Consider the following 25,222-nt stretch of genomic DNA (forward strand, 5'->3'; position numbering starts at 1 on the left):
TGTGCAGGTGTACAGGTGTGCAGGTGTACAGGTGTGCAGGTGTACAGGTGTGCAGGTGTGCAGGTGTACAGGTGTGGTAGCCTATTTAGTTGGCTGACTCAACGGGGACTATTTCTTGTCTAATGGAAATGGAACTAACACTAGCAAAAGTGTGTTATTTTGAGAGCAAATTGCCCCAAAATATGAATACCTTTTGTTTATAACTTGTATTTTGTTGGTAACTGTTGTATCATCGCAATATTACACTCGAGGGCGTGCTTTACCGTCGTAATATTGGCACTATTGGCCATCTGTTCTAACTGATGTATCCTTTTAGTAGTAATTTTGGGGAAGCTGTGAACGGTTGTAAACTGTGTGATATATGAATAATTTTATATCCAAAAGTGCCTTGTTCCAATTTGTGCCATTAATGATTTTTTGGTAACAGCCCGCAACTTACAAGGTAAGTATAGGGTAACTTAGAAGAATGGACACCCGCACACTGTCTTCACTTGCTCAAAAATGGAAATTTTAATACAACGTTTCGGTACAAGACCTTTTTCAAGTATATTCAAGTATAGGGTAACAAAATATGTAAGTGCAAGGTACAAAATCTGTACACATCAGGCTAAGTACAGGGTAACAAAATCTCTACTTACAGGGTAAGTACAGGGTACCACATCTGTATTTACAGGACAAGTACAGGGTAACAAAATCTGTATTTAAGATTAAGTACTTGAGTCATATCTTGTAAGTACAGGGGACCTACAAGATATGACTTTACCGCTCCCCTGTAGTTACTACTACGAGGGAATTAACCCTGCTTTAGAATACAGCCCGCGCCCCAGTAGTTACCATGTAGTTACTATGTAACTAGGGTGGATTAACCCTGCTTTAGAATACGCCCCTGTAGTTACCATGTAGTTACAGATGTTAAGATGAAGATTTTAAAATATATTTTTTTATTCTAAAGCGTTTGAAAAAAACATCAACTTCTTCATCTTAACACTTGTAACTTCATGGTAACTAACTACAGGGGCACAGGCTGTATTCTAAAGCTGTGTTAATCCCTCCCTAGCTACATAGTAACTTCATGGTAACTACAGGGGCACAGGCTGTATTCTAAAGCTGTGTTAATCCCTCCCTAGTTACATAGTAACTTCATGGTAACTAACTACAGGGGCACGGGCTGTATTCTAAAGCTGTGTTAATCCCTCCCTAGTTTCATAGTAACTTCATGGTAACTACAGGGGCACAGGCTGTATTCTAAAGCTGTGTTAATCCCTCCCTAGTTACATAGTAACTTCATGGTAACTACAGGGGCACGGGCTGTATTCTAAAGCTGTGTTAATCCCTCCCTAGTTACATAGTAACTTCATGGTAACTACAGGGGCACGGGCTGTATTCTAAAGCAGTGTTAAGCATAGTTACATATTAACTACCGTGTAACTACAGGGGCGCGGTAAAGTCACATCTTCTACCGTACCCTGTACTTACCCTATAAGTACAGATTTTGTACCCTGTACTTACTCTGTAAGTACAGATTTTGTTACCCTGTACTGTACTTACCCTGCAAGTTCCGGGCTGTATTCTAAAGCGTTACCGATTTTTTTTCCCTCAATAAAAGTCACTGACAAGATGGCATTGGATGTCTGGCCAGGTTGATTAATATCAACTCCTCTGTGTGAGGAGATGAGACATTCATAGACTTAGGGGAGAAATGACCTCTGGGTTATCTGGCCTGGCTGGACACACACCGATCCCATCGTCACTACAGTAGTAAGCTGCAGATGCTGCTTTCAATTGCTATCGGAAATATAGTAACTACGGGAAGGGAGCACTTCAAATACCCAATAAAGTGATCAATATTGACAAATATTTTGTTTTTGTTCTGGGATGTTGACTGAATGAATTTTGTTCTCTCAAGTATGCCATTAATATTATGCCAAATGTGACTGTTATTTTGTAAAGTAATTCTGAGACTACACATCAATATCTGTCTTGTGCCACTGAAAATGTATACAGGATGAATTGATAAGGGAATCAATAAAGAATAGGACCAATAAGGGGGAGAAAAAAGGCACAATCTTAAAGGAACACTCTGCCCATTTTCAACCAGCTTTGTATCATTAGAACATCAGTAGTATATCAGAAAACTGTAAACGGTTTTGAAGTCTGTCATTTAATTTGACAGTTATTGAGTGTTAAAGTGTGGACCAGTGACATCACTGGTCCACACTAACTCAAATTAATAACTCATGAACTCAAATCAACTCTCAATAACTGTCAAACTATTCATCATTCATCTAGTTTGACAGTTATTGAGAGTTCATGAGTTATTAATTTGAGTTAGTGTGGACCAGTGATGTCACTGGTCCACACTTTAACACTCAATAACTGTCAAATTAAATGACAGACTTCAAAACAGTTTACAGTTTTCTGATATACTACTGATGTTCTAATGAGACAAAGCTGGTTGAAAATGGGCGGAGTGTTCCTTTGATCCTAATGCGGAAGTTAAATACAATGAATAAATACTCAATTTTAGGGCTGTCCCCGACCAAAGATTTTCCTAATCGACAAGGAGTTGTTCAAGCCATTTGTTGACTAGTCGTCGCACATGATATTATATTAATTTAATTATTTGAATGCTTATTTTATCACTGCTGTTGGTGACTTACTGTATCTGTTTAAATTATCATTGCAGTTTTATTTTTAATTGTTTCACTTCCATTCACTGAGCCTCCCTAGAAACTGGTTGGCCCGCCTCCCACTTTGAAAACCTCTGCTTTATATGGTTTGACGGTCCAATAAGTTCCAATCTTTTTTCTTTTCTTTCTTTTTTTTGACCGTCAGTGGTCACTGGTCAGTCAGAACAGGCCCTTGCAGGAGATAAGCTTTGATAGACAAATTAGGGAGCAAAGTCGACTCATGTTGGCCAGACATAAGATCAAATAAATGTAATTCACAGAAATCAAGTGAGCGAAGAGATCTGACCTGCTCACCTCCTCCTCTCTGTTGCCTTTGCTGCTTGCTTTTGTCTGTCTGTCTGCCTCTATATCTGTCTGCCTGGGTGTTTACTGTCTGTCTGTCTGTCTAGGTCGCAGGGCAGACAGATCAATAGTGGTTTCGGACCCACTGTCAGTGACCCCTCCAGCCAAACAGAGTGGTCAGACTTAGGCCAGGGCACAGTGGGATGGCTGGCCTGTGTGGGTGGAGTCAGGGTGCGAAATGAACAGTAGCCAAGTGCCTAAAGCCCAGCCTCTCTCTATACGACACAATAAGCTAAAGCCCAGCCCCTCTCTATACGACACAATAAGCTAAAGCCCAGCCTCTCTCTATACGGCACAATAAGCTAAAGCCCAGCCTCTCTCTATACGGCACAATAAGCTAAAGCCCAGCCTCTCTCTATACGACACAATAAGCTAAAGCCCAGCCTCTCTCTATACGACACAATAAGCTAAAGCCCAGCCTCTCTCTATACGACACAATAAGCTAAAGCCCAGCCTCTCTCTATACGACACAATAAGCTAAAGCCCAGCCTCTCTCTATACGACACAATAAGCTAAAGCCCAGCCTCTCTCTATACGACACAATAAGCTAAAGCCCAGCCTCTCTCTATACGACACAATAAGCTAAAGCCCAGCCTCTCTCTATACGACACAATAAGCTAAAGCCCAGCCTCTCTCTATACGACACAATAAGCTAAAGCCCAGCCTCTCTCTATACGACACAATAAGCTAAAGCCCAGCCTCTCTCTATACGACACAATAAGCTAAAGCCCAGCCTCTCTCTATACGACACAATAAGCTAAAGCCCAGCCTCTCTCTATACGACACAATAAGCTAAAGCCCAGCCTCTCTCTATACGACACAATAAGCTAAAGCCCAGCCTCTCTCTATACGACACAATAAGCTAAAGCCCAGCCCCTCTCTATACGACACAATAAGCTAAAGCCCAGCCTCTCTCTATACGACACAATAAGTAGACGACACAAACGACATGAAACAAAAGAACAAACGGTGCATCTGTGATGGTGAAGAGAGAGAGAGACTGAATAGTCTGAAGGTCTGCTTAAGCCCCATGAGTGCAGGGGCCCAGGTGCACCCAATCAGCCTTGAACCCAAATACAGTCCCCTGCAAGACAGGGCCAGGAGAGTGGGAGGGTCGTCACGCTTATAGAGGGTGTGCATGTGATGTCACAGAGGCAGATACGTTTCATATAGAGGGTGTGCATGTGATGTCACAGAGGCAGATACGTTTCATATAGAGGGTGTGCATGTGATGTCACAGAGGCAGATACGTTTCATATAGAGGGTGTGCATGTGATGTCACAGAGTGACACGTTTATAGAGGGTGTGCATGTGATGTCACAGAGTGACACGTTTCATATAGAGGGTGTGCACGTGATGTCACAGAGGAAGATACGTTTCATATAGAGGGTGTGCACGTGATGTCACAGAGTGACACGTTTCATATAGAGGGTGTGTACGTGATGTCACAGAGTGACACGTTTCATATAGAGGGTGTGCACGTGATGTCACAGAGTGACACGTTTCATATAGAGGGTGTGCACGTGATGTCACAGAGGCTGTTTCATAGAGGGTGTGCACGTGATGTCACAGAGGCAGATACATTTCATATAGAGGGTGTGCATGTGATGTCACAGAGTGACACGTTTCATATAGAGGGTGTGCATGTGATGTCACAGAGTGACAGGTTTTATAGAGGGTGTGCACGTGATGTCACAGAGTGACACGTTTCATATAGAGGGTATACGTGATGTCACAGAGGCAGATACTTTTCATATAGGGGGTGTGCACGTGATGTCACAGAGGGAACCACCACTCTAGTGTCATTTATGTGTGTAATACGAAGCACCAATACTCATTTGAATGCTATAAAACTGAATGACTAATAGAATTGTACTTGTTTTGTAAGTGCACCAATCTGGCCCTTTTGCTCTGTGAGTGGAAAGGATAGATGTCAAGTCAGAGTGAGTATGGCCAATTTTGCCAAATAAATATTTCTCTTTGATGTTCTCATAAATGAGTAAGGATAGAGTGCAGTAGGCTACAGATAATTGATGTGCATTCACAGGACAAGTAGAACATCCTCATAACATATTACTATGAGATCAGATCAGCATCTTTTAGTAACGTCTTGAAGCCTAAAGGCAAGTATTTAAGATCAGATCAGCATCTTTTAGTAACGCCTTGAAGCCTAAAGGCAAGTATTTAAGCGGACTGACTCACCAAAGCAGTCCTGATGAGAGGTTGAAGCCGAGGCTCATTTCCATGTCAGTGGCACACTCTTGTGATCACGTTTTGTCATGGCGTGAATGACCAGTTTGATAAGTCTTTCCTTAAAGCCCACCAGCTGATATCTGCCCTGCAAATATGCCAGCTAATAATAATAATAATAATAATAATAATAATAATAATAATAATAATAATAATAATAATAACAATAACAACAACAACAATAATAATAATATTAATACTGATGATGATGATGATGACGTCAGTGAGGGTTTTATTTTGAAGGTTGTGACTGGAAGTCACATGCTTTATTCTGGCTGGCTTGACGTGTTTTTTAGGTGGAGAATGGAGAAGCACGCACAAGTCAGGAGACCGGAAAATAGGAAGAGAGTTTATGATCCAGTCCCCGTGCCTTTCTCTGCAAAGTAACTTTATCCAGCAAAACAAACCGCTGACTACTTGATCCACAAACGTCATCATGCCCGACGGATTAATAACCAGCAGGTAGGAGACGAAACTTTGTTGACAAGCGACTTCAAAAGTGTCAACAAACTGTCTGGAATGACGTTAGGAATATGTGGTGATAATACAGACTAGCACAAGACAAAAAGTAAACGTTACCGCTCTCCTCTTGTGGCTGTGCAGAAAACTTAATCCTAAACTGCAATTAATGTCGGACTAAAGTGGCCAAACTAGACTACCACCATAAATTATTATTTTTATTTATTTATTTATTTATTCGGCATACAATCCACCAAGTAGCACTTGATCTAATAAAATGTCAGTTCTTATAATTGGTGTAGACTGAGACTCAAAACCAGCCTCCACGGCTAAATTGTAAAAGTTAACAAAATTAGCTTTGTTTGCCGAATTGAATATGACTCCAAGCATTCACTAAAGGTCCTCAGCCCTCCTAGACCCATTTCACAGCAGCCGTTTTGAGGGGGTAAAGCAGGAATTAAAGCAGCATGATGGTTCCCTTCCATTCCATTTAGGTGTTCCAGTGCCAGGCTCCTCATTAATGTTATTGGTTACACTTTACTTTCTGCTTTACCGCCTCAAAACGGTTGATGTGAAAATGGCCCATTGTATTAGTTGGGCCTATATCATTTTAAATGTCCAGATTAGGCTGTTTAATTTGGGCACTAATTGAGACAAGGCAACCCACTGATCTAATTAGTGTGTGTGTGTGTGTGTGTGTGTGTGTGTGTGTGTGTGTGTGTGTGTGTGTGTGTGTGTGTGTGTGTGTGTGTGTGTGTGTGTGTGTGTGTGTGTAAAAGTAGGCTACTTATGAGTTAGAAATTAAAACGTGGAATTACTGTAACCTTTTAAAGTGAGGCTAAACATAAATCTCCGTACTGTACTTCAAACTTAAAGAGCATGGAGCAGGGTAATTCCTTTGCTAAATGTATACTTAACCTTGTCCCTATGTCCATTTGAAAAGTTAATGCATCATTAAAAAAAAAAAAAAAAAAAGTTTGAAAAAAAATATGGAGAAAAACACCTTCCTTTTTCAGAAGGAAATAAGAGACTTTTAATCTGACAAGAAAAAGCCTGCTACGTCACAGTGGGGAGTGGCTCCCGCGTGCGTGTCTCCCTCTCCCCTCCCACTGTGCTTGTCTGCGCTGTGACACGCTCTATCTCTCTCTCTCTCTCTCTCTCTCTCTCTCTCTCTCGCTCTCTCGGTGTGTGTGTGTGTGTGTGTGTGTGTGTGTGTGGGTGTGTGTGTGTGTGTGTGTGTGTGTGTCTACGCTGTGTGATACGCTCTCTTTCTCGTCTCTCTTCACTCGAGGGAGGGGGAGGCTGCGGCTCCTTCCTCCGCAGCACAGCACAGCACCGCTGCTCTGCTCTGCTCTGCTCTGCTCTGCTCTGCTCTGCTCTGCGCCGCGCCGGGCTGTCTGCAGCCTGGGGTCCGCTCTGCTGTGCGGGAGAAAGAAGGAGGAGGAGAAACCGCCACCTCCACAGCCAGCCACCTCACACACCCCAACTGTGCCCGGCTCGCATGCCTCTCGGTCGGCTGGCCGGACAATATGCACCCCGCTGCAGGAGCAGCTTCGGGAGGTTTTCTCACTGTGTTCGGGACTTCGGCTCTAACTCGGCCAGATGGCTGGACAGTGGACACATACGTCACTTTTGCGCGCGCGCGCGTGTGTGTGTGTGTGTGTGTGTGTGTGTGTGTGTGTGTGTGTGTGTGTGTGCGTGCGTGCGTGTGTGTGTGTATCGAATTACAGTCCGCACCTCGGCCCGCCTCCGCTCGCCTCGCTTGATTTCTCAACTCTCTCCGCGGTCCGTTGTTTCATAGCTGGGCTGTTCCTGCTCTCTTTCACTGTCAAAATTAGGCTGAGGCCATCGTATGCATGTGCATAAACATTTGCTACCTCCTCTTCCTCCTGAAAACCGGCATTAGCATCCATAGTGTGTGACTGACAGCCCTGACCTAAGTGACGACAGACAGAGGGACAGACAGAGGGACAGACGGTCATGCCTGGCGACTCCCCACTGTGACGTCAGAGTTTTGGGATCCAAGATGTCAAAATAAAAGTTAAAAAAGTAAAACGACCCCAGAAGTCACTGTAGTGTATATGTAAGTGTCTTAATGTGAAAATCGAGTTCCTCCATAATTCACCTACACATTGACTGATTGGGGTCTCTAACCTGCCCCATGCTCTTTAACGCCCATTCACACTTAGAATGATAACTATAAAGATAATTATCAAAAGATAAGGCTAAGTAAATAGAATGGCAAATTGGCAGCTATAAAACATCCAAAATGACAACTAGAATGATTCTTGGTTCCATCTCAGAGCGATTTTTTGAGACAATGATCAAACATTTTCAACCAATCAAATGACAAAGGACGGGTGGGAGAATTGAGTAGTTGCTTGCTGAGGAACTGATTACAGGAGTCCAGTGGAAACCGGTGGAGAATATTTTCATCTAGAATGTGTCTCTATGGTGTGGTGCTGCAGATGAATGAATTGTGTTCTTCTCTCACCAGAGCCATCCAGAATGAAGCCACAGGCATCGACCTCCAGGTGCCTCTCTACCAGGAGGTGCGTGGGGCCATGATGAGCGGTCATGTGGAGTACCAGGTCGTTGTGGTCACAAGGCTGGCAGCCTTCAAATCCCCAAGGCATAAGCCTGGAGACACCATCCAACTGGTGGTATGTGCTCTTAAAGCTGCATTCAGCGATGTTTTTGTCTTAAAATAAGTGTTAAATGGCTCTATATTCTGACAGCAATCACTGAAATAGAGTGTTTGGTCAGTGACTTGAAACCCCCAACCCCCCGCTGTCCTCTATCTCTCTCCTGTAGTCCTGCAGGCTGGGCGGACGTATCTCCTGTCCTCTATCTCTCTCCTGTAGTCCTGCAGGCTGGGCGGACGTATCTCCTGTCCTCTATCTCTCTCCTGTAGTCCTGCAGGCTGGGCGGACGTATCTCCTGTCCTCTATCTCTCTCCTGTAGTCCTGCAGGCTGGGCGGACGTATCTCCTGTCCTCTATCTCTCTCCTGTAGTCCTGCAGGCAGGGCGGACGTATCTCCTGTCCTCTATCTCTCTCCTGTAGTCCTGCAGACTGGGCGGACGTATCTCCTGTCCTCTCTCTCTCCTGTAGTCCTGCAGGCTGGGCGGACGTATCTCCTGTCCTCTATCTCTCTCCTGTAGTCCTGCAGGCTGGGCGGACGTATCTCCTGTCCTCTATCTCTCTCCTGTAGTCCTGCAGGCTGGGCGGACGTATCTCCTGTCCTCTATCTCTCTCCTGTAGTCCTGCAGGCAGGGCGGACGTATCTCCACAACCGTAACTCGTAGAGATGCACGATGGCGGCGTTGGATTCGGAGTGAAAAAATACATAGTCCTTTATAGGCATCGCGATCCGACCTTCCGTTTCCCAGAAAATGTCAACTTTTCTCTGATTGGATAATTTGAGGTCGCGCCTTTTTTTCATATGTGAGTTATAAACGAGCAAATTATATGGCCTTTGCATTAAACTAAAACATTGACATTTTATTTCTTATTTTTTGCAAAAACTATTGAGCTGGGACAATTTCATTACATTTTCAGATGCCTGTCTTGTCTATAAGATTCTACATGGCCTGGCTCCTCCCCCCCTTAGTGCTTTTATAAAGCAAAAAACAACTGATGACAGACGCACCAGGTCTGTGGCAAGAGGGGATTGTATCATTCCTTCAGTCAGGCAGTGAGAGCAGCTCACACATGGAACAGTCTTTTCAGTGAGAGCAGCTCACACATGGAACAGTCTCCCATTACAGCTCAGAAACTGTGACACTTATCCTTCTTTTAAAATCAACATAAAATCGTGGTTGAGAGACAAGTGTGTGACCATACTCTATAACATCCTGACGTGCTTTGTTTTATGTTTTATATTGTTATCCCCTCTTATTTTATGTGATGTTATGACGTGTGCGCCGCTACAGGTACAGTGTCTGCTGTTCCTGTTTTAATGTATTTGATGTCTTTGCAGTTGTCACCATCATACCTGCCCAGGGACTACGGTTGAAAACTAGCCAAGCTGGCTAAACTGGGACATTTAGAGAAATGTTTATGCACTGTCCCTGTAATTTGAAACTCATTAAATGAAAATAAATCAATGAAAATGCATGGTTAATAACTTATTAACCATGCATTTTCAATAACTAAGACATTGACATTTTATTTATTTTTGTACGGTTATTATCAGGATAGCATTGAAGATTGTGTTCCCTCTAAGATGTGATTGATTGTTTAGTGACTTCATTTATCACAATGACCAAATAATCCCTAATTGTGCCTCTTGTCCCCAGAAATGTATAGTGGATATAAGTGAGTGTGTTTTGGTAGAAATGTAGTGGATATAAGTGCGTGTGTTTTGGTAGAAATGTAGTGGATATGCGTGTGTGTGTGTGTTTTGGTAGTGCCAGCTGGGTAGAAATCCCTGAGCATTCGTGTCATGGAGTCAAACTGATGTGACTTTCATCTTGTACAGGTTTCCAAGAAGTATAGCGACCTGGATGAGTTCCATAGCCGGCTGGTGGCCCAGTATCCAGACGTTGCCTTGCCAGCCATGCCACGTAAGGCCTTGTTTGTGGGGGAGGCTGACATTCGAGAGCGTCGGGTGGCTTTTGACGACCTGCTCAAGTTTATCGCTAAGAATCCCACACTTGCTGCATGTTCAGTGGTGCTGGAGTTCTTAGGTAATGCTCAACTCTGCCATGCTATTATTTCTCATGAGCCTGTAAAGTAAATGTGTTCAAATCTTTGCACAACATTAACAAAAGTAGAGCTGCAACTATTAATCAATTAGTCAACTAATAAATTAATCGCAGACTATTTTGATAATGGATTCATCGGTTGTAATTTTTTTTAAGAAGAAGAAAAAAAAGTCAAAATTCTGGGTTGTGGACAAAAGAAGACATTTAAGGATGTCATCTTTGGGAAACACTGATCGACAATTTCCACCATTTCCTGACATTTTATAGACCTAACAACTAGTCGATTAATCAAGAAAATAATTGACAGATTAATCAACAATCAAAATAATCGTTAGTTGCAGCCCTAAACAAAAAGTAACCAAGGTGAATAAACATTTTGAGCAGCTGTATATTGTTACAGGTGCTAAATCTGCTGAAGGAGACATCAAAAATCGGAGTGTTTTACTCGGTGAAGAGCCAGATGATGAGGACGAAGTCAACTTCTTCCAGGACACTGGGGCATCACTTCCTAGTCTTCAGTCAGGGAAGCCCATGGAGGAAGAGGGAGATGATGAAGAGGAGGAGTCATACCTTGGACCTCTGGGAGACATAAAGTAAGAGACCTTTAATATAGATCGAGACACCCCAACTTCCAGTCACTTCCTGTATCTGTGCCACCCATGGCCACGCCCACTTAGGAGACTAGCAGCAGGTCCTGAGTCTATTGGAGTCAATGGGAGGAGTGAACGTGATCTCAGATTATGACAGATTCTATCGCCCCCCCATAGTCATCAAAGTCAATATTGGGCCCATCTTCCGAAGCCACGTATTTTCTGAACATTCTGACACTAAAATGGCATTTTTCTGACAGACAGATCAGGAGAAAATTAACTTTGTTCCAGACCTGTCTCTGTCTCAGCAACACACTCTCGCCAGATTTGGCGGGACAGGAGCTCATGTTAGCAGGGAGCGATTAGCTAAAGCTAGATGTGAAGTTCGTACACTTAGATTGAGCTAACAAGGGGTAGCTTTGTGTTTATATGTGTGTGGTGTGTCTGTGGAGTCACAATCTCTAGCTCAAGTTATCTTGCTAGGTCAGCACTAACCCCGCATCACCAGGCTCTCTCTCTCACAACACTTCAAGGGGAGGGGTGACCGCCCATTTAAGAGACCAGCAGAGTAGCATTTCTTATTATCGGCGGAGCCTGCAGTGGGGTGTGTCTATCTATATTAAAGGTCTTTATCCTTTATCCAGGTGTAAGAAGAAGGCAAAGCCGCCTCCACAGCCTAAACCTAAACCTAAACCTGTGAAGAAGGCATCGCTGTTTGGAGACTGTGAACCTACAGAAACAGACTTATTTCATGTTCCAGCTGAGGAGGGTGAGCACAACACAGCCAAAATGTCTACACACACAGTTGCTTGCTTCTGTTGTTACATCTTCTTAAGAAAGAGATTGTGTGGTAGAATGGAATGCCATCCCTATCAATATCCAAGAGCGCGGTCTATCAGTTTGAGAGCATGGTCTTTCTCTCATACCCCACCCTCACACTCAAAAGCCCCTGCGTGTGCTTAGATCTGCTCTGCTTGTCCTCAAACTCTGTGCTTGCACTCAAAAAAGATTGTGCTTGGACAGATTTCCTGCACTCACACTCAAACTGCTTCTGTGCGCTCTTGAAACTTCTCCTGGATTTCTTCTCTGCACTTAGATTTTGGCTTAGATATTTTGACAGCAAAATTTGATATTTTTGTATTCTATAATGATATGTACTTTAGTATTAACAAATATAATTGAATCCTTTCCTTTAACATAAAAATTGTGCTTTGCATTATAATTGTTGCACCTCTGGGCATCTGGATAGTGTAGAGGTAAAAGCACTCAAGACTATTTTGCAAGTTACTGAACAGTACAAGTACATCCAAACTAAATTTTCAGGGTTCAATTTAAAATACAATTCCCATGCCCTGGAAAAGTTTGGGAAAAAGTTTGGGAAAAGTCATGGAAATTTCAAATTTATTTCATAAATATTTTCATGTCGTTCATTTTTTAAGTTTTTTTTTTAAGTTTGGGGTTCCCAAACTTTTTCATCTTGGGACCCAAAAGAAAAGTTTTGTGTCTCCCTGGGACCCCAAAAAACATACTGTAATGAGTTGCCATGACGACCTCACGGGTCCGCGACCCAAATTGGGTCCCGACCCATAGGTAATTCATAGGTAGGTAATAGGTTATTAGGTAATTAGGGCAATTAATCAGCCCTAATTACCCATTTGAAAAATCCAGTTCCGTTCGGTCACCCACAGGGGTGCTCTTTACACTTCCTGAAAGATTCAGCCCGATCGCACGTAAAATGGCAGAGCTGTGGCCGAACACAATTCTGCTCACACACACACAGACACTTTGCATTCTTATTATAGGAAGGATAAATAGTTTCCCTACAATATTACCTTGTGTTATGCAGAGTGGTGCTTAGTTTACCTTGTGTTATGCAGAGAGGTGCTTAGTTTACCTTGTGTTATGCAGAGTGGTGCTTAGTTTACCTTGTGTTATGCAGACAGAGTGGTGCTTAGTTTACCTTGTGTTATGCAGACAGAGTGGTGCTTAGTTTAGCTTGTGTTATGCAGACAGAGTGGTGCTTAGTTTACCTTGTGTTATGCAGACAGAGTGGTGCTTAGTTTACCTTGTGTTATGCAGAGTGGTGCTTAGTTTACCTTGTGTTATGCAGTGTGGTGCTTAGTTTACCTTGTGTTATGCAGAGTGGTGTTTAGTTTACATTGTGTTATGCAGTGTGGTGCTTAGTTTACCTTGTGTTATGCAGAGTGGTGCTTAGTTTACCTTGTGTTATGCAGACAGAGTGGTGCTTAGTTTACCTTGTGTTATGCAGACAGAGTGGTGCTTAGTTTACCTTGTGTTATGCAGACAGAGTGGTGCTTAGTTTACCTTGTGTTATGCAGAGTGGTGCTTAGTTTACCTTGTGTTATGCAGTGTGGTGCTTAGTTTACCTTGTGTTATGCAGAGTGGTGCTTAGTTTACCTTGTGTTATGCAGAGCGGTGCTTAGTTTACCTTGTGTTATGCAGAGTGCTGCTTAGTTTACCTTGTGTTATGCAGAGTGGTGCTTAGTTTACCTTGTGTTATGCAGAGTGCTGCTTAGTTTACCTTGTGTTATGCAGAGTGGTGCTTAGTTTACCTTGTGTTATGCAGAGTGGTGCTTAGTTTACCTTGTGTTATGCAGAGTGGTGCTTAGTTTGCCTTGTGTTATGCAGAGTGGTGCTTAGTTTACATTGTGTTATGCAGAGTGGTGCTTAGTTTACCTTGTGTTATGCAGAGTGGTGCTTAGTTTACCTTGTGTTATGCAGAGTGGTGCTTAGTTTACCTTGTGTTATGCAGAGTGGTGCTTAGTTTACCTTGTGTTATGCAGAGTGGTGCTTAGTTTACCTTGTGTTATGCAGAGTGGTGCTTAGTTTACCTTGTGTTATGCAGAGTGGTGCTTAGTTTACCTTGTGTTATGCAGAGTGGTGCTTAGTTTACCTTGTGTTATGCAGAGTGGTGTTTTTGTTTTGAACAGGGAATGTGAAATTGTTTGAGGATCAGGACCTTGGTGGGACAGTGACTCTGGGAGACTCCTTGCTGCTTCCAACAGCATATGAGCAGGCAAAGCCCTCTGCCTTAGGACTGGATGATGACACAGACGAACTCTTCAGGTATGAGCCAGCCAGGTTCACTGAACTCTGCCTTTCTATTTTATACATGTATGTACATTTAGGTTTGACTTTAGTTAATAATATATATATATATATATATATATATATATATATATATATATATATATATATATATATTATATACAGTATATATATATATATATATATATATATATATATATATATATATATATATATATATATATATATACAGTGTATATATGTATACACACAGTTGAATGAAGGGAATCTCCTCACTAGAACGTGTACCATAAGAAATAGACTTGATAGGGCTTGATTTAATGGGTGAGGAGCAGACAGCAGCACACATACTTTTTATATGTACTTTATAATTAACATATTTTCAAGCTAAAGTCAGTTAGTGCTGTAGCAGTGTAGCAGGGCTAAAGTCAGTTAGTGCTGTAGCAGGGCTAAAGTCAGTTAGTGCTGTAGCAGGGCTAAAGTCAGTTAGTGCTGTAGCAGTGTAGCAGGGCTTGGAGAAAAACACACTTGGCTCATAAAAATGACCAATGCTGCCCTAAAAATAAAATAAATCATGTAATCAGTGCAGATAATTGGAAGGAAAACCGTGCTACATAAGACCAATTACAAGACAGACATTATTATTATTATTGTGTTATTAATGAGAAAAAGGCCAAACAAGACTCGTCATGTCATTTGTTTAACCGGTTTGATTTTTGATTTTCCGACATTTTCAGCTATTGTTTGAAATAAATAAGTGGGTCAGGTGCTAAGGCTCGTCCTTCGGATGAGACGTTAAACCGAGGTCCTGACTCTCTGTGGTCATTAAAGATCCCATCGGCACTGTTCACAAGAGTAGGGGTGTCACCCCGGTGCCCTGGATAAATTCACAAAAAACAGGCCTTCCTTCAATCATGGCCACCTAATCATCCCTTGTTACTTAATTGGCACATTCAGTCCTCAACTCTCCACCGTGATAGCTGATGTGTGGTTGAGCATTCTGGTGCAAACTGGCTGCCGTGCATCACCCAGGTGGGTGCTACACATCACCCAGGTGGGTGCTACACATCGGTGGTGGTTGAGTTGAGTTCCCTCCCCTGATATGTGAAGCGCTTTGAGTGTCTAGAAAGGCGCTATATAAATCCAATTAATTAATTAACTCATTCTCTGCCAGGGTCATTTCGGTCTGTGTGCTCCCAGTGCCAGGATTTTGAGCATATTTCCTGATCTTCCAGGACCCACAGAATATTCTGTGCTAGGAATAAAATTACACAACATATCTCACAATAAAGCAGAGACTCTCTTCTTACCCCTTGTAAAAAACTGAAACTCTCCCATGTTTCCTTGTTTAGTTACAAGCAGTGGAAGTTAGCTTGTTTTCACTAAAAATGCCCTCCTTTGGACAGAAATATGAGAAAAATAGGTTTTTAGTGAAGGACACCGTTTCAAGCAGAACTCTCTTTTGAGCCTTTTATTTTTTGCCTCAGTGACACATCAGACATATACAGTATTTGTTTTCCCAAATAAATAAATAAAAAATAAGAGAATGTATTTTACAGTTGCCATGTGGATTTTTAGCTTAGCTTGATAAAAGCATAAACAAATGGAACGAACCCTTATGTGGTCACACTCACACACTCTCTCTCTCTCTCTCTCACACACACACACACACACACACACACACACATACACACACACACACAGGAATAACGAGTGCTGTAACGTTACCTGCTGTCACGTTACCTCTCATAACTAACGTTAGCACAGAAGATCACACAATAGCTACGTTAGTGCTGTAAACTTTGAAATGTTTATGTGACACATGTTTCGCCTTGGTTGCTGGGGACGGGTGTGTGACGCGGTTTGACGCGTTTGACGTATCCATGTGATTCCCCCTCCCTTGAGTGTGAAGGGAGCTCTCCCTTGAGAGAGAGAGAGCTGGCAAGAGGAAACGTGAAGCGAGTCATGCCGGCGGCATAAGTTATAAACAATGCGTGACAATTATACTCGAATGTTGTGTGTGTGATCATTTCATCTCAAACGCGATACAAAAAATAGGCTACTTTTTACCATCGTCATCGCTCTCTCCAAGTGGCACTCATTTCTCCTCCTCCGATTCATCTGTGTCAGACCAGAATGCTGTGAAGGGGAGCCTTCGTCGCCATGGCGCTCCGTCGTGGAGCAATAACAAAAACGCTGGCGTCTTCCTCGCCATCGTCGCCAGCCGAGAACTCTGGATCGGACTCTGTTTCGACCACAGGCTCCACCCATAAATACTAAACTAGCGGGTTCCTTTTATCAGTTTGACTTGAAACAATGTCACAGGCTGGGAAAGTGTCTGATGTAATGTAAACAGCCAAAACATGAAAGTACGTCCGAGTACGTCTTTGGCACAGAACGCCATTGTTAAAAGTACGTCCGGGTACGTCTTTGGCAGAGAATGAGTTAAGGTTTCTGGCTTTAAAAACTCACTCTCTGGCCTGGACTCTGTTCTGAAGCCATTGATATGACCGATTCTTGCACACATGCATACTTAATACCGCTTTAAAATACTGCCCATTGCCCTTCTGTTTTTAGGGTTGAGGAGGACTTTGACAAGCTTCTTAAGGTGACAAAACAGATGAAGGACAAGCCACCTCTGTGCCCAAAGCCAAAAGCAGCTGAGAAACCCCCAGCTTTAACTTCGCGGACTGGGACATCTCTGAAGAATCCACCAGTAGCTGCAGATCAGCTTAACGACCAAATGGACATCCTTCAATACATTCAACAAAATGAGTTGGATGCTAACGATGATCAGGATCTTTTCTAAATGCCTTGTGGATGTGGGCACCGCTAGCTTTCTGTGCAGTTCGCAATACTTCTCCTATAGACAGCCTTGGTGTCGCATTTCTCAGTATCATGGTGGAAATGAGGTTAATAGTATGTCATGCACTGCATTTTATTTTGTTTAATATGGGCAAATAACTTTGTGTTTATTTTAATTTCCTTCTATTGCAAACATACGTTGCTCCAAACTGAAGTCACATTGTAAAAACTCTTCACACCATCAGCGAAACACAACCTGACTATGTGGAGCAAACTGTGAATCATTTCTCATTGCTTTCATACAAAATGGATTTAATGACTACATTTCCCAAAATTAATGAACTCGTTTCTGATTCACACTCCACCACCTGCAAAACACTATGTATTAACTGCAACAAAAAAAATCTAACACTGTTCTCAAAACTGTTAAAAAAGACATTCAAAACAGAATGATGGGAACATTTGTATTTCTGCAGTGACCATGTTAAAATGTATAGAATCTTAATTTACAATAAAATTATAAATAAGCAACTCCTTTAGTCTGTGATCTGTGTTGGCGCTAGTTCTATCATGTAGCGTGAGTGACTAAACTAAACTGGTCTGCCACACACAACAAGACACCCCAAAAAGCCCAAATCTATATTCCACATTTATCTGTATTATTAAACAGACACAATGGGAAACACTGTACATGTAAAACTATCACTTTTACAGAAAACAACGTAGCCTATTTCGGTCTTTATGTCTTGTAGTAGTTAGTAGTAGTTGTTGTTGTTGTTGTTGTTGTTGTTGTTGTTGTTGTTGTTGATAGTTGCCATAACAACCACCCCTGTCGGAAAGACGTGCACACGCTGGGTAGGAAGCGTTGTTGTCCCGGAGGCGATATTTCTTTTCGGATGATGGCGAAGGCTATGCGAAGGCATAACCTGCCCCTCTCTGCCTCTGATTGGCCTAGCGTCAAACTTCCATCCAAACACATTCGCTTGGCTATCCTGCATTACATCTCTTTCTACAGTCTGTGGTCAGTACTTCATTTGAATTTGATTATAGTACTGTCTTCATTTGAATTTGATTATAGTACTGTGTTAATTTGAATTTGATTATAGTACTGTGTTCATTTGGCACCCCTAAATTAGTGGGTGCAGTAATTCCAACAAAATTACCATGGCATTCGGCTACATTGAACAGTTCTGATTTGACATGAAGTTATGGCGTTGAACTTGCAATGATTTCACATCAGATATGTGGAACGAGACGTGATTGGAACAATTAGTGCCAGTGTTGCATTTAATCCGACATATTCAAGTAACAAGCACAAATGCGAAGTAGCTGCTACAATGTACAGATCCTTTCCAAAAAATTAGCATATCATGGAAAAGGTAGTTTTTTCCATAATTCCTTTCAAAAAGTGAAACTTTCATAGATTATAGATTCATTACACACACAGTGAAATATCTCTAGCCTTTATTTGTGTCATTTTTCATCATTTTGGCCTACAGCTCCAGAAAACCCCCCAAAACAGTATTTCAAGAAATTAGAATAGTGTGAAGAAAATCAGCAGTTACTTCTCAGTTATGACTGACTCCAGCCTCAGCCCACTCCCTCTGAATCTCCGCCAAATGTTTTAATCATCTGCTTGACAATCCGCTGAAGCCCACGGTCATCCATGGTATTTCCATGATATTCAATTTTTTTTAAAGGATCTGTATGTGTATGTACATGAATTCAAGCTTTCTCTCTCACACACACACTTTTGTAACATTCATGGTGGCAGATGCAGGATCCACTCTACTCTGCCACCCTGCAGTTATTAAATATGGCCCCCATTTCCCCCTTTTTCCGTCAATTCACATGAACAGAAACACACGCGCACACATGACACGACTACCTTGCCTCATTTAACCTAAGTGTGGTGAAATTGTTGGGGACCGGCCAACCGACAGAATGACATGCTGAGCTGCTGGTCACAACTCTTAAATTAAATAGGATTTGAACATTTAATGACTTGTCAAATACTTTCCATTGACATTTGTCTGGCCATGTCTGTGCACTGTGCAGGTGATGGAAACGTAAATGAGCGTCTTTCTAGGACATGGATCTACTGGCTCCACCCCTGTACGATCTGCTTCCAGCTCTGCGAGTAAGTCCTGCCCTGCAAGGCCTGTCATGTTTGGTATTCACCTCTGTAAATCAGTCCTCAGATTGACTGTTACCTTTTCCATTCCATACACAGGACGGAGAATTCAGGACTCTTTCCTTAGAAGAACATTGAACCAACCTCAAAGAGGCAATTCTTTTTATTCTTTTTTAGTAATCTCTGGTGAAATGTGTATTGACGAGCAATATGTTTAACTTAAAGTGGAACTGTCATGGTGAAGCCCATGCCCTATAATAGTAATATGCCAAACAGTAACATTACCTGGATGAAATTAGTATTTTTTGTAAATATTGTACATACATTACACCTTGGGGGCTACACAAGAGGTGGTGGTTAAGTGGAGCACTGTTTGGGTTGGAGATGTGTCTTCACTGTAGTCTGTCGCCCATGTCACTGCAGCGTCTCAGCCGTGCGGGGAAGCCTTCCTGCCTGGGCCATAGTTAACACTCTGTGTGCTGTGTCCACGTAATCCTGCAATCTCTTACGTTGTAAAATCCCTTCAAACAGTTAAATAACAACACAGAGACATTTTATTAGCTAATGACTTTATTGGGAAACATTGTGTAACCCTAACCCTGTGCAAAACGTTTGTACCCCCGTGTGTTTTCTCACCGTTTCATTTCTCTTCCTGATCTGCTCGGCCCGCACACAGACTGCATCATCAAGACAGGTCTCATCTACTATTAAAGGTAAGATGTGAGGCATCGTTATTACATTTAGACTGTTTAATCCCACCCAAAAACTTTGGGTGGGAATTGTATTTTGTGGGAAATTGTGGAAAGCTGAAACAAATAGAAAGCATTTTTTTAAATAATCAAAACAAAGTGGCTTATAAAGGGTTAAAATTCTGAAAATGAATAAACATTTGGGTATGTATGATGTCATCTGAGGGTATAAGGTTTGGCAAAAAAAAAAAAAAAAAAAATGCACCAATCTGGTATTAACATATTGAGTGACCAAAAATGGTCACTCATTATACTAAGTAAACAATGGTATAGTATTAATTCATGCAACATGGGGGTTAATAACAATTGAAAATCTTGCTCGTACACTGCTCAAAAAAATTAAAGGAACACTTTGAAAACACATCAGATCTCAATGGGGGGGAAAATCATGCTGGATATCTTTCCTAACATGGACTTGGTAATGTGTTAGGAACGAAAGGATGCCACATTGTTTGGAAAATAAAATGATCAACCTGCACTAGAGGGGCAACAATAGAGAGGCAAAGTGACCGCCTACTTCCTGCTTCAGCACTGTACCAGAGAATTTCATCCGCCATTTATTTTCCCATAGACATTTCGTAAAATGCTTATAAAATAGTTTGTCGAACCAAACGGTTCAGCTAACGCTATAATCGGGAGAGACCATAGAACATTTCACTTGGACCAACAACAAAAAAACATTGGAAAAAATATTATCTTTAAACCTGCATTTGTTTTACGTTTTGGTCCCAGTGAGATGTTATGCCATCTCTGCTGTTTCTAAATATATCTGTACCGTTTGGTTTGAACCAGTACAACTATTTTTATAAGCATTTTACAAAATGAAAATACATTACAACTATTTCATCAATTTATTCCTAACTTGTAACTATATTTTAACTATCACAGGTCTAACTCCCATCCCCCATCTCTCTCCCACAGTACTCTGTCTACTGCTGCATCCTGTCTCTCATTGCGTCATCATCCTCGGCTGCAAGAAGGAGCTCTTCATGGCCTATGGACGCATCCTCTATCCACACGACTGGAACTGCAACAGGTGGGACTGAACTCTGGATGTCAACCCTGTATCCTGTCACATGGTCTTATTGTACTGTGAGGGGGGGGGTGCTCATGCATTACAGGATATGAGTCATAATTGAACACTAGTCACTCACTCTAGTCACTTAGATTTCATGCATCGTCTAGTTCAGTCTCATGAAGTATTTCAGAGGTGGTGAGATCTTATCAGAACCACTTACAGTGACCACCATAGTATGATGATCATCTTAAATACCTTGATACCAACATCATTAGACAACCAGGGTCAAAGACACAGAGACAAACGAACAAACAATGTTACAATTATTAACCCTAATTATTCCTGCATCCCTAAAATGACCATGTATGAATAGGTGAACCATTTCAAATGAAACTGAGGTCCAACCATGAATTCCCCTTTGTGCTACAGCATTAACGATGCATCTGTCCTGAATGAGCTTGGCCTGGTTAAACACCCCCAGGTGATGAGCTGCATATATCACCCTGTTCCTGGTCACTATGCTCATCATCTCACAACAGGTAAGGAGAATGCTCCTCACCCCATTTCCCTCCCCGTTTTTATCCCTTATTTCTCAGAGACACACACACACATGAATAACTTTGTATTGCTCACAGGCATAATGACAGACTGATAGCATCCCTATAGAGTTAACGGTGCCTCGCATGTACCTGGATGGCAGATGTGTGATCTTTGGTTCCTAACCTTTCTTACGTCCCTCCTTCATGGCCCTCCTCTCTTTTACCTAGAGTAAGAGCTGCTTTTCTGCCAGTGATGTGGCTTTGACTATGTAACAAGTAGCTTCTTGCGTCTTATGCTATGCTGGAGTTTGTCATTTTGCCTTGAAATAACAAGTTTTCTCAAAATAATTTCTCAAATTGAGTGCAATAAGTGAAAAATTTATAAAAAGCTTGCACACTGCAAGGGCTCCTAGTTTGTGTTATTTAACACCCCCCAAAAAAAGTGACGTTTCGAGCACGTCTCTTCATCAGACTGGCAAAGGACTGTGAGACGCCATCTTAAATACATACAGGTCAGGTCACATGATACAATTAATTCCAATGCAATCAAGCAAGATGGGTTACAGCTGTGGTTACATGGTCAGGTGAATACTTGAAAGTACTGGTTGGAAACAATATGTATGAAAACAACTAGAGACCATACATGATGACAAATATTAAAGGTCCCAATTCGTGCAGCTGTAACCTCTTAAAAACGTGTGTCTCTGGTCCATAAAACATGATTCTGGATTAATTTGTCGAAAATATAGCAACCCCGTTTGTTGTGACGGAGTTCTCACTTCCTCATCTCGTCGCTTCCCAAGAATGGTCTGTTTCTATAATATATTCAGAACTAACAGTTCCCATTGGCCGCTGAGGGAGAGCCCGCCCCAGGCTCCCAGCGGCCAATCAGATTAGCGTCTGTGGACCAGCACGCTAGGTTGCGAGCTATCGCTAACTTAACGGTTGCTACGCTAAAGAGGACATCTCAAAATGCCTAAACTTACCGAATGCACCTCCGCAGTTGCTGGATCATGTACAGTTGGCGTCGCTCCAGCTAGAAGTGTTAATTTTGTGGCTATAGACAAAATGGTGCAGGTAGCTTGTGTGAGAGAGACCCGCGCAGTATGCTTGAGGACCATCGTGACGTCCCAATACCCCGTCTGGGGAACAGAGCGTTAGGGGGCGTGGCTTGAAGGAGACTTCAGGGGGAAGCTGGATAGGGACAAATCCAACTGTGGCAGTTCTGAGCTTGTGACCACTCATTACAGGGAGGGATGACAGCAGTATATATGCATTTACAAGTAAAAACAGCTTTTGCACAGAATGGGACCTTTAAAGTTGTTCTTTGAATAGATCAAATTTGGTATAAAATACCATGTATCAAATAGGTGACATGTGACCATGTGTGATCAAGAGTAAGAATTATGAAAATAGTAACATTATCAAAATGTGATAGACAAAAGTAGGAATTAAAGTTCAAATTAAAGACCCTCACTAGGGTGTACCAGACCCCACAGTCAGGCTGAAAGGCCGTCATCAAGGGTGGGACTAAGCTGTAGAGGCGCTTCCAAGTGTCTCATGGGTGCATTACAAATTACAAATTGAGTGCAAACCTCTCCAACCTCTATATCTAAATATATATATATATATATATATAAATATATATAAAAAAAAAAGTATATATATAATATATATAAGAGTTAATTTGCAAAAACAGGTAAACGCCATTCTTAAAATGAACAAACATCTGTTTGATACTCCCTGGAGTACACATAGAAAACATTGAGTTGATTTATGTGGAAATTATCAGATGAATATGTTTTAGTTATGATCGATAATAAACATTTCCCAAAAATAAATTAATTACAGTATCAATACATCAATATATAAAATAAAATGATAAAAAATCCAAACGGAGATACCTGTTTTTGCAAATGAACTCTTCATATATACTTTTATATATAATATATATATATATATATATTTTTTAGAAGAAGAAGAAAAAACACCTCCCTCATCCTCACCACCCGTCTCTCTGCTAGAACGAGTCCTGCTTCCGACTGCTGAAGAACAAGAACCACACGGATCAGGACGAGATCGAGACCAGGGAGAACCTGAACCACCTGCTGCTGGAGAACGTCCTGCCGGCCCACGTGGCCACGTTGTTTGTCGGGGAGAACAAAAAGGAGGTGGGACTCCACTCAAACTCTTTACTTAAGAGAAGCACAAGGTAGGCGCCCCGGGTTACAGGTGGATTTCTGTGACCAACAGGCCCCGCCTTCCCTCCCCCCTCCACGTCTCCATCACTCCACTGGCTCTCATTGGCATGTCTGGTGACTTTGACACCGGTACACACGGTTGGCATGAAATTGGGCACCCGGGTAGTGCAGCAGTAGATTTCCTGCCTACCTTTTGCTCGGCAGTACCAAAAAACTTTAATTGCCGATTTCTTACATTTGTTGTCTGCGGGGAAGCCTTCCTGCCTGGGCGATAGTTAACACTCCGTGTGCTGTGTCCACGTAATCCTGCAATCTCTCACGTTGTAAAATCCCTTCAAACAGTTAAATAACAACACAGAGACATTTTATTAGCTAATGACTTTATTGGGAAACATTGTGCAAAATGCTTGTACCCCCGTGTGTTTTCTCACCTCTTCTCAGTTCTCAGTTTCCTGGTCTGGACTGAGGAGGCGAAACGGAGGCAGATGGGTCCAACCCATGATCCAACCTCACTTGTAGACGGGGAGCAGTGGAACATGCCAAGTGTGGTTGAGTAGGGGGGTTTAATTGATTACAGTTTTTCACAATTGCTTAAACACATTTCCTGATAGACTACCTCACTTTCTCAAAACCCGAAACACAAATCTCAAAACTCACACACAAAATGCAAAATCCTACACTTCTCTTGCAAAAGCACACTTTGCCCTCAAAACAGTGTTAACTCTTCACTAAATGGTATTTTCTTTTCAAATGACAAACACATACATCATATGAGTAGACAATTGTGAAAAACTGTCAAACCAATTTTTGAGGGGTTAAACTACTTGGAGTCATTATAAATGATTAGGTTTGACGTATGGGAAAGTCAATGTAATAATAGTTGTGTTGAAGGGGACTCTTGTTGTCATGTTTGTCTCTGCATAGGAGGGGCTGCATCCTTCAATGGGGATTCATGTCCCTGCTTCTGACAGGGGAAGGCACCAGGACTGCTGCCTACATACTGTAACTGGACCCATTTGCAGGGGCTTAGCCTGCATGTATGTGTTTGGTTTAGTTCAGTTTTGTCTTGTCAAGTTTTGAATAGTGATCTGTTTATTAAGGACAATAAAACCTTTTCGAGTCGTTTGTTGGGGAAAGCCATAACAAAACTGCCTAGAGATCCATTGTGGGGGGTGAGAGAGGACAGGGAGAGAGAGGACTTCAAGGCAGGAGAGAGAGAGGACAGGGAGAGAGAGGCAGGAGAGAGAGGACAAGGCAAGGCAGGAGAGAGGACTTCAAGGTAGGAGAGAGAGGACAAGGCAGGAGGACTTCAAGGTAGGAGAGAGAGGACAAGGCAGGAGGACTTCAAGGCAGGAGAGAGGGCAAGGCAGGAGAGAGGGCAAGGCAGGAGAGAGGACAGGCAGGAGAGAGGACTTCAAGGCAGGAGAGGAGGAGAGAGGACAACCAGTCCACCATTTCCCCCCCCAACCGACCTCTCCAAACAAAATTCCCTCCTCTGCCATCTATGTATGTATCTCCCAGCCTCCTTCCTCTCACCCTGTTCTCATTCAACCACTCTACTACCATCTCTGCAGGGACTGACCCGCAGAGGAGAGAGGGGAGCAGGCACAGTCCCTGCAGAGATGGTGAGAGTGGTTGAGTGAGAACACGGTGAAGGAAGGAGGCCGGG

At 42.3% G+C, this 25,222-nt stretch overlaps 1 protein-coding gene across 1 annotated transcript; it reads left to right on the forward strand.

Moving 5' to 3' along the window:
* Positions 1-5,593: 5,593 nt before the first annotated feature.
* On the forward strand, positions 5,594-17,426 carry hs1bp3 (HCLS1 binding protein 3). Its single transcript, XM_083632858.1, has 7 exons — positions 5,594-5,744; positions 8,239-8,404; positions 10,223-10,430; positions 10,849-11,041; positions 11,683-11,807; positions 13,990-14,125; positions 16,685-17,426. The coding sequence occupies exons 1-7, from the start codon at positions 5,719-5,721 to the stop codon at positions 16,914-16,916; spliced, it is 1,086 nt and encodes a 361-aa protein (XP_083488984.1). The 5' UTR covers positions 5,594-5,718; the 3' UTR covers positions 16,917-17,426.
* Positions 17,427-25,222: the final 7,796 nt, after the last annotated feature.

This window comes from Poromitra crassiceps (assembly GCF_964638095.1).
Source record: "Poromitra crassiceps genome assembly, chromosome: 3".
Taxonomy (NCBI): Eukaryota; Metazoa; Chordata; class Actinopteri; order Beryciformes; family Melamphaidae; genus Poromitra; species Poromitra crassiceps.

What these genes read in the sequence shown, in the direction of transcription:
- hs1bp3 (XM_083632858.1), top strand. Translation starts at nt 5,719, where the DNA reads ATGCCCGACGGATTAATAACCAGCAG. An exon ending in GAGACACCATCCAACTGGTG is followed by an intron (nt 8,405 to 10,222) that starts GTATGTGCTCTT and finishes CATCTTGTACAG; the next exon opens with GTTTCCAAGAAGTATAGCGA. An exon ending in GACACAGACGAACTCTTCAG is followed by an intron (nt 14,126 to 16,684) that starts GTATGAGCCAGC and finishes TTCTGTTTTTAG; the next exon opens with GGTTGAGGAGGACTTTGACA.